This window comes from Psammomys obesus, unplaced genomic scaffold (genome assembly GCF_907164565.1).
Source record: "Psammomys obesus unplaced genomic scaffold, mPsaObe1.curated_primary_1811, whole genome shotgun sequence".
NCBI classification, from domain to species: Eukaryota; Metazoa; Chordata; class Mammalia; order Rodentia; family Muridae; genus Psammomys; species Psammomys obesus.
This window is the reverse complement of record NW_026585626.1, coordinates 6,316,875-6,326,918: the sequence shown is the minus strand read 5'-3', so window position 1 is coordinate 6,326,918 and position 10,044 is coordinate 6,316,875. Positions and strand designations below refer to the sequence as shown.

General features: G+C 52.4%; 2 protein-coding genes across 2 annotated transcripts in view; one reads left to right on the top strand and one right to left on the bottom strand.

Annotated features, from left to right (window-relative positions):
* The window catches only part of Guca1a (guanylate cyclase activator 1A), an 8,334-nt gene extending 7,576 nt beyond the window's left edge, over positions 1–758 (top strand). The window contains exons 3-4 of the mRNA XM_055613353.1: positions 265–358; positions 500–758. Coding sequence (XP_055469328.1) covers positions 265–358; positions 500–663 — 258 coding nt within the window. The 3' untranslated portion in view covers positions 664–758. The remainder of the gene's footprint in view (positions 1–264; positions 359–499) is intronic.
* A 1,972-nt stretch (positions 759–2,730) lies between these two features.
* On the bottom strand, positions 2,731–9,164 carry Guca1b (guanylate cyclase activator 1B). Its single transcript, XM_055613361.1, has 4 exons — positions 8,958–9,164; positions 5,417–5,566; positions 3,842–3,962; positions 2,731–2,858 (listed from the first exon to the last, which is right to left on the bottom strand). The coding sequence occupies exons 1-4, from the start codon at positions 9,162–9,164 to the stop codon at positions 2,731–2,733; spliced, it is 606 nt and encodes a 201-aa protein (XP_055469336.1).
* Positions 9,165–10,044: the final 880 nt, after the last annotated feature.

Below are 10,044 nucleotides of genomic sequence, written 5' to 3'. Positions count from 1 at the left end.
CACACACACACACACACACACACACACACACACACACACACACACACCGCGCGCCCTTTCTTTCAACCACAAGATCTCACTTTGTAGCTTAGGCTGGCTCACAACTACTTGGCCCATCCTGACCTGCAATGTGAGGCAGTCCTGCCTCGGCGTCCCAAGTGCCTGTGGCCCTGGTACCGTGAGCTCGGGGTCTGACAAGCTCGCTCTGTTCCCACTCCCACCACTGAGATGGGTCTCCTCACTTCTGCCTGTCCGTCCTCCCAGACCATCCGAACCATTAACCCCTGGAGCGACTCATCCATGAGCGCCGAGGAATTCACAGATACCGTGTTTGCCAAGATCGACATCAACGGAGATGGTGAGGGGTCCGAGAGGGTTCCCCAGGGGAGGGTTCTGCATTCCTGACCATTGCCCCCCACCGCCCCCTCTTCCAAGCTTCCTGCCCTGAGCCCAGGACTCCTGAGACCTCCTCCCGCGAATCCCTTTCTCTCCGTTCCAGGGGAACTGTCCCTGGAGGAGTTCATGGAAGGTGTCCAGAAGGATCAGATGCTCTTGGACACGCTGACCCGAAGCCTGGACTTGACCCGCATCGTGCGCAGACTCCAGAACGGCGAACAGGACGAGGCAGGCGCAGGCGACGAGGCAGCCGAGGCTGCGGGCTGAGCCTCGCCCTGTGGCCTCTGCATGGCGAGGGCTGGCCCTGTGCGGTGCCTGGGGTGTGGTTGTTCTCTCCTTTGTCTTAACACTACCTAGAACCTCCTGAACTCGGTCTCAGCTTGTTTCTTTGGGTGCGTAGTGAGGGCGGAGGGGCAGTAGCGGGAGTTGGGAACCCAGCATGGAGAAGGATGGTCCCTAACCCATGCGGAGGGATTCAGAGGATCTTGGCACTTCCTGCTGGTATCCCTCCGCCCTCTCCTGCCCTTCAGGTCTTCTTGCCCAGCTTCCCTGCTGTACTTCCCCAGGTCACCTCCTGTGGATGGGGAAACTTGGAGAGAACCCTTGGGTTTCTGATGGAATCCTGGCATCTGCTGCCTTCCACAGCCTCAGGAAGTCACACCCTGCCCTGCCCCTGGAGCCTGTCCATGTGGCTTCAGTTGAAGGGCAAACCTTTATTGAGCACCTACTATGTGTTATCGTTAGATGAGGCATCCTCCAGCCTGCCTCATGCACCTCCATGATTTGGGGAAAAAAAAATATTTTTCCTACCTGGGATACTATTCATATTTAATATAGACCATTTTCATCTAAGTGATTTCTAAAGGAAACTATAGCAACATCTTATACAAAATCCCAAAGGGCTGAGAGATGGCTCAGCAGTAAGAGCACTGGCTGCTCGAGCAGAGGACCTAGGTTTGATTCCCAGCATTCAATGGTAGCTCACAAACATCTGTGACTCCAGTGCCAGGGGACTGGGTGCCCTCTTCTGGCTTCTGTTGACAATGCACACAAATGGTGCACAGACATATAAGCAAAACACCCATACCCATCAAATAAAAATAAAACAAAAAAACACCTCAAGGTCAAGCTGGTGCACACCTGTGATCCCAGAACCCAGGGAGCTGAGGCAGGAGGATTGCCATGGGTTTCAAGCCAACTTGGATTTCCGAAAATGTCTCAGTTGCCCCACAGAATGAAAGCGAGCAACCTCTCCTCCAGGAGCAAAAGCTACAATAAAAACCTGGGCATTTGGGCTCATATTTATAATCTTAGGGCTCTGGAGCTTGATATGGGAGTTCTGGCTAGCCTGGGCTATACGGTAAGCTCCAGGCTAGCCTGAGCTGCAGTGTGAAGCCTTCCTCAAACAAGCAAACAAACTTCTCCTCCAGGCCAATAAGTTAGTTTACTTTATTTTAACATAAAAATAGATCTATTCCAGGTAAAAATCAATGATCAGGCTCCACAGGGAATCACTGTCTATCCGTGACCCGGGTACCATCTCCTGTCCTCTGAGGTGCCATCCCAGCTGCACGGATGGAAAGGGACAGAGAGGGCTAGCCAGAGAGGTTCCCTGGTAACCTAGCTTCTACACTGGGGTGCATGAAAGACGTTTACACGATAATATGGAGACTGCAGGAGGTTAGGCGCTCTAGCCTGGGACCCAAATCCACAGGTGCCTGGTTCTCCCCAGAGATGAAGAGAGGATGACTCCATTCTTAAGGAGGACTGTGGGCCTATGGCTGGAAATAGTGGCGGGTTCACACCAGAGATGGGTGAGCAACATGAGCAGGCTGAAGTGTCCCCTATAAGCTCCTCAGGCCTCCAAGGGCAGGAGAGCACAGAGTTTCTTGTCTGCTGTGGCCTTCCCTTTTGTCACGCTTGGTGAGGACACCCTGGGGAGGAGGAGGGTATGTGGGGCTGTGTCACTGTGACACTTTCTCAGCCCTTGCTTTCTTCTCAGACTGCTTCCTACCAGCCTTGGCTTTCCACCCCACCCCCCAGCCGCCCCATTTCCACTGAGAACACCTAAAGACTAGAGGGAACCCTGCACCTCTTCCAGGGGCAGGGTGAAGGAATACCCCTACAATGCTCCTAAATCCTGAGGAACGGCTTGAACCCCAAGGGGCTTCCTCAGCCATGGCTCTCCCACACTGGGAATGTCAGGAAGTCCACACCAAGCCAGAGTGGGCCTGAGCCATCCAGGTCAGCGGCCCCTCCTGCTACTTTGAAAACCTGGGGGACCCTGGAGGAGTCTTGGAGGGGAGTGTGGGCTCCTGCAGGGTCCCTGGGCCCTCAGAACATGGCACTTCTCCGCCTTTGCTGAGTGATCCAGCTGCCAGGGTTGACATCCATCTGTAGCATCTTCATCACCCACTTGTCACGCTGGGCACCTTCAATGAACTCAGTCAGAGACAGCTGGCCTGGTGGGAGAGACAGTCACAAGGGGAGGGGCACAGGTGAGGACCCTTCTTCTGAGCAAGCCTCTTGCAACTTACAGATGTGTGTGTGTGTGTGTGTGTGTGTGTGTGTGTGTATCCTCAAGCCAATCAGACAACAGTCTCTGCTGTCACTCTTCAGAAGAGACACTCTTTCTTTCTTAGAGTATCATTGTGTAGCCTAGGCTGGCCTGACATTCACTGTGGAGACCAGGCTGGCCTTGAACTCACAGAACTCTTCCTCTGCTTCCCACACCTTCTATCATCATCACCATCATATTTTTCTGTGTATGTGTGCATACACGCTCACCACAGTGTGAGTGTGAAGGTTAGGGCACAGCCTGTAGGGGCTGGTTCTCTCTTCAATCACATGAGTACCAGGGTCTGAATTCAGGTCATCAGGCTTGGTGACAAGCGCCTGGATCCATAGGACCACATCTCTGGTTCCTCTTTATCTTTAAAGATATATAAATATATAATACATAAACAGATTAAATATTATATAAATATAAGTATTCATAAATATATTAAATATTATATATACATTTGGGCCTGGAGAGATGGCTCAGTGGTTAAAAGCACTGGCTGCTCTTGCGAGGACCCAGGTTCAAATCCCAGCATCCACATCGTGGCTCTCAATTTTCTGTAACTCCAACTTCAGGGATTGGACACTCTTTTCTGGCCTCTTTGGGCATGTCATGCACATGTTGAACAGATTTACACGCAGGCAAAACATATATGTAAAATTAAAAAGAATTCTTTTTCTTTTTATGCTCAGCCTTCATCCAGCTACTCTCAGAGGACTTGTAACCCCCTACCAACGTGTGCCCAGGTGTTTTGGGCTCCCTTTGATATCGCATGCCATCCTCTTCCCAGCCAGTTCACAGACAAGGATATCAGTAGTGGGGACGTGGGGGGTGGGGGGCATCTCCCACAGACAGCTTCCCCACAGGCCGCCTCCCTCTTACCATCTCCATTCTCGTCCACCAGGAGGAAGATCCTGTCCACCACCTCCTCAGGCGTGAGCAGCTGACCCTGATGCTCCAGGTCTAGCTCTGCCCGGCAGGCTTTCTTCAGCTTGTAAATTGCCTGCCAGAGAGAAAGAGCTGGGTTCCTCTGACAGACCCTCAGGGGCCTGTGAACCTTAGTGCCACCTCCCAGCGCTGGCCCCCAGGCAACACATAGCCCAGACATGCTGGTTACATTAGCTGGAGTCATGGGAGAGGAAACCTCAACTGGAAAAACACCTACAGTGTTTTTTGTTTGTTTGTTTTGAGGAAGGGTTTCTCTGTGTAGCCTTTGCTGTCCTGGAGCTCACTCTGTTGACCAGGCTGACCTTGAACTCCCAGAGATCTGCCTGCCTCTGCCTCCCAAGTGCTGGGATTAAAAGCATGTGCCACTGCGCCCGGCCTCATCATTTCCTTCATTAAGGATGGATGTGGAAAGACCAGCCCGTTTAGTGGAACCAAAGAACTTTAGCATGAGAGACCCTTCTTTCACCAATTAATTAAAGCTAATTAACTGCTTACTTAAAAACTAATTAATTAAAAATGGAGGGGCTGGAGAGATGGTCCAGGGTTAAGAACACCGGCTGCTTTTCTAGGGGACCTGGGCTGGACTGACGGTGCCTACATGGTGGTTAACAAGCCTGTCTCTGCAGCTCTAAGGGGTGGGACCCCCTCCTCTGGCTCCTGAGGGCACAGCACCCCCCTGGTACCACACCGTCCATGGAAGAAAGACATTCATACAAATAAGATAGTAAACTATACATTGCTTAAAAAGAATAAGGCCACGCCTTTAATCCCAGTACTCAGTAGGCAGATCTCTATGAATTCGAGGCCAGCCTGGTCTACAAAGTGAGTCCAGGACAGCCAGGGCTTGTTACACAAGAGACACCCTATTTCAAAAAACCTAAAGAAATAAATATACATCACACATGCTTCCCATCTCACAAATAGAAACAATTTTGATCTTTGTTGACTTGTCTTTAGTGTTAGTCGGTTGTTTCTGTCACCTTGAACAGACTGAGAGCTGCCTAGAAAATGTTAGGCCTCCAGGTATGCCTGTGAGGTAGTGTCTAGAGCCAGCCAGATCAAAAGGCTTCCAGCAGAATGAATGACTTAACCCTCTGGTGGACAGGAAACCTGGGTGGGCTGTAGATCATGGAAGCTAGGGTGTCTTTGATGGGAGTAGCGTGGCTGTCCTGACGGGAGCAGCTTCCCCCATCACACGCTCCAGTCACCACGCTCTTCTGCCCACGGTGATGGACAAGAGACGGGGACAGTGAAACCACGCTGAGCCAAACCAGGGCTTCCTGCTTCGAACTCTCCCTCCGAACACTGTCACAGCAGTGAGAATTTTGACTCACAGTAGTTCTCTCGTGCATTTGTTTTCTCTCCGTGTGAGACAGATTCTCGCTCTGCAGCCGAGAAACCCCCCCCCCCCCGGTTCAGTGCAGCTGGCTCTCTCCTGAGCAGGCCCCCTTCAGCCAGAGCCCTGGCAAGGAGGAGTGGAGGGCCGGCGGCTCACAGACAGACACTGACCTCCACGATGTCCAGCAGCTCCAGGCGGTCGATGCAGCCATTGCGGTCCCTGTCGTAGATCTTGAAGGTCCACCTGAGCTTGTGCTCCAGGGTGCCCCTCAGAACGAGGTTCAGGGCTGCCACGTACTCCAGGAAGTCGATGGTGTTGTCCTGCAGTGAGTGTGTGCACGGTGAGGCCCCCAGGTCCCCGGCCTCACCTCCCCAGGGTGCAGGTGTGAGTCCAATGGACACCACGTCCCCAGACTCAGCGTTCCCTTACCCCTGGAACCCAAGAGGCCTCTGTGTCACTGAGCATACTGTTCCCTACCCTGGGACCCCGCTCACTCACTGCCTCACCCCTCCAAGTAGCTGGTATGGCAGGCCCACGCCACCAAGTTCTGAGAACTGTTCCTCATTTGTCTAGCATTTTCTACTCTTATATCCACTCTCAACATTACTCAGTTTCCCCTTTGCGCCCCATGCTTTGTGAGGCTCATTGATTCTGACATTGCTCCTTCTTGGCATAGCTCCTGCCCTGTGAGGTCTCGGAAACCCCGGGACCATTTCTGGGACAGCTCTGGCTGGGGTTAATGTCCTCTGTGCACAGCTCTAGTCAGCAATTGTTGCCAGAGACGGACGGACACACCCATCGACTCAGAACAAGCCGGAGGTGCCTGGGAGCTGAGCTTTCCTGCCTCTCCTGAGTCGGCTACTCTGTGCACCAGCCCTGCAGCTGCTGTACAAGAAGTTCAAACTGGTGCCTGTGCTGGAGGCCAAGCCCAGATACAGTCTTAAAAGCTCAGCAAACGAAAAGAATCCTGGCTAATGGAAAAGATGGCTTCAGCTGCCCCTGTCCCATGGAGGTCAGAAGAGGGCACCGATCACTCGGAACTGGAGTTATGGATGACTGCGAGCCACCGTGTGGACGCTGGGAACCAAACCCCAGGTCCATTGAATCTTGAGCTATTCCTCCATCCTCAGTCTACCCCCAGGAGCAGTATTGCAAGGGAGAGGAAGGGCAGAGATTGGAAGCTGAGGCAGGCGGATCTCAAGTTTTACAGGCCAGACAGGTCTACATGGTAAGACCCTGTCTCAAAACAAACAGGGGCTGGAGAGATGGTTAAGAGCGCTCGTTCTTCTGGAGAGCCTAGGCTCAGTTCCCAGCAGCCACAGGGAAGTCCACAACCATCTAGGGGATCTGACCCCCTCTCCTGACTCCCTCGGGTACCAGGCACACGCCGTGCTGCATATACATACATGCAGGCAAGATTCACGTACATAAAATATCTAAAAACAACAACAGAACTTTGTCCTCTGCGTAGGAAGACTAGACCTGAATTAAGATGCCGATGCCCGAGTGAGTATTTGGCCTTGTGCAAATCGACATGTCCTTGGACTGGTTCGAAACAGGGTCTCTCTGTGTAGTCTGGTGTTGGCCTCACACCAGCAATGCTTTCCAGAGGCTGGATGGCAGCATGTACCGCCACACCCGGCTGGCAATGCACCATCTTTCGCCCATCTTTTCTCATCATTTAATTTAGACAAACACTACTCCCCTCCCTGGTGAGGTTCCTACAGCCTTGAGGAGAAGAGGAGGGTTAGGGTTAGGTCTGCGAGGTCAGAGGTTGGCTCTGTCTCCTGTAGGTGTTTCCTGACTGATCTTGGCAGAAGAGGCTCCACTGACTGACCTGAAACCGCCCAGCCCACCCTCTGTGCTGACTGGACTAAGGGTGGCCTTAGATACCCAGTGGCATTCCCACGGAGTCGGCTTGACACAAGTTCTTCTGCACCAAGATGGAGGGTCCTGACAGTTTCTTTGACTCGCCCATGTATCCCTCGATTATAAAGCCATAATAGGCTTTATAACTCTATTACAGGACTCAGGGCACTGGGCGTGCTGTTCCAGGGGTTTAATCCCAGCCCTCAAGTCGCTGAGGGGGGTGGAGCTAGGTGAGTTCAAGGCCAGCCTGGTCTACATGGAGAGGTCCAGGCCAGCTGGGACTAGATAGTGAAACCCTGACTCAAAACAAACAAACAAAAACCCAAAACAAACAAACAAAAAACCCCAACCAAACAATGACAACAAAAACAAACCGAAAAACCAAGACAACCAAAAGGACTGCAGGACACTGAACCAGATAACCTTTGAAAATTAAGCCCTTTTTTTTTTTTTCATATAATTCTTTCTTATTTATTTTTTATTTTACGTGAATCGGTATTTTGTCTGCATGCATATGTGCCACATGTGTGCCTGGAACCTGCAGAGGTCAGACTTGGGCTTTGGATCCCCTGGAACTGGAGTTAGAGATGGCTGTGAGCTGCCATGTGAGTGCTGTCAGCAAGTGCTCTAACCACTGGGCTGTGTCTTCAGCCCCTGAATTAAAATGAGGGCTTTTTTTGTTTGCAAGTAAAGCTAGCATCTAAGAGATTTTAGTGCAGATTTTATGCAGTAAAGTTGAGAGAGAGAGAGTAAGAATGTGGGTCTGTGCTTCTCAAAGGGACAGTAGATTGAATTAAACTAAGATTGGAATGGGGAGATGGCTCAGCCCATAAAGCACTTGCCATGCAAGCCTGAAGAGGGAGTTCCTTGCCTAGCACCTACCCAGAAGGCTGAGCACCGGGGCTGGAGAGAAGGCTCAGTGGTTAAGGGCAGGCACTCTTCTTGCAGAGGACCTAGTTCTGTTCTCAGCACCTGTGTTGGGCGGTTCCCACCCACCTGTAACTCCAGTTCCAGAGGGTGCATTGCCCCTTCTGGTCTCCTCAGTCACTGCACTCACGTGCACAAACCCACACATAATTTAGAAAGCAATAGCTCTTTGAAAACACTGAGTGGCACTCGTTGCTGTCCCTGTGCTGAAGGAAAGAGTGGATTCAGGAGGGATTCTGGGTTTACTGTCCAGCCAGTTTGGTGAGGTCCAGGCGATGAGACATGGTGTCAAAAAAACAAGCCCCCTAGGGACTGACACCTGAGATCAAGCTCTGGCATCCATGAGCACACAGCTGTACCCTCCATGCATGGACACATGAATGCAAACACACACACAGGTACTTGCACACACACACACACACACACACACACACACACACAGGCACACACACGAAAGCACAAAATTAATCTTTAAAAAAGGAGAGAGAGTTGAAAGGTCTTTTGCCTCTATCTATGCACCTCCCAGTCAGTGTGAAGCCCCCACCACAGGGAAGAACTGAGCAGCCTCTATACGAAGGACCCTAGCAAGGGGGCGCTCCTGACCCGTGCCAGGATAACCGGGACACCTTTCTTCCTTGTCACAGGGGCTCTATGAGGTTTGAAAAACCATGTCCTTTTGCTGCAGGGCCTTGGCCTAAAATGCCCAGAGAATGCGCAGGCCGTGACTTTGGCTCTCAGGAAGAGGATGTAGGGGCCAACGAGAAGAAGAGAAGAAGTGTGGAGGACAGGAAGGGCAAGGGACAGGGAGAGTGGAGGAGAGTGGAGCTGTGGTCTCACTCTGGGGGCTGGAGGGTGGGCAGGGCGCCGGGTCCGTTCCCCCCCCGCCCCGCCCCCCCCCCCGGCAGGGCTCCTTACCCCGTTCTTGTCGAAGGCTCGGAACATGCCCTCCACATACTGCGTGGCCTCCTCGTTGTCGGCGACCTTGAAGAAGCGCTTGAACTCGTGCATGAAGAGGGTCCCGCTGGGGCACTCCACCACGAACTTCTTGTACCACTCCTGCAGCTCGGCCACGTCCATCTCCCCGGCGGCCTCCACCTCCTCCCAGCTGAACTGCTGCCCCATCTCCGCTTTTTGCTTTTCCGACCGCGAGCGAGCTCCGCCAAGGCCTCCGCTGACCTCAGGCTCAGTTCCCCCTCCTCTCTCTCCTCGGTTTGACCAGTCCTTTCATGGTCTCGGGGGAAACTGAACTGGATTGCTGGTGAAGGGGGGCAGCCCCAGGCCGGCTTAGCCGTGTAAAGCCCATTAGGAGATTTCCGGGAAGGTGTGACCTCCAGCTGGCTAAGCTCCCCAGCCCCTGCCCCTCCGCAGGTCCAGCGAGAGGCAGCGCATCACGAGCCCTGGGCGCTTTCTTGGCCCCAGCAGTGTCCTCAGCTCCCTTACAGACGGTTTCCTTTCCCAGGTTAAAGGACAAATGCTTCTCTCCCGCCCATTAGCCCCCAAGCACTAGCGCCCGGGCAGGACCCGGGTCCGAAGGATGGCCAAGGGCTCTTACAGTAAAGGCCACGTGAACTTGCTTTAGCAGCAGTTACATATTCGTTACGTGGACCGAGTGTATATTTATTACACATTGAATCAATCGCACATTCATTGCGCCTGACTATAATCTCAGCACTGGAGGGCCAGGAGGCTGTTGAGTTCAAAGCTGCTCTGGGCTGCCCTGTTGAGACAGGCAAAACCCGTGTCTAACCGAAACTATCAAGTTATATATTATGCTCTTAGATTTTATTTGTTTTTTGAGACAGGGTCTCATACTGTAGCTCTGGCTGGCCTGAAACTCGCTGTATAGACCAGCAATGGCCTTGAACTCACAGAGACCCCCCTGCCTCCGCCTCCCAGGGCTGGGACTGAAGATGTTCCCTGCCGTGTTTGGCTATAGTTTATGTGAAAAAGGGATGTGTATGTATGTATGTATGTATGTATGTATGTATGTATGTATGTATGT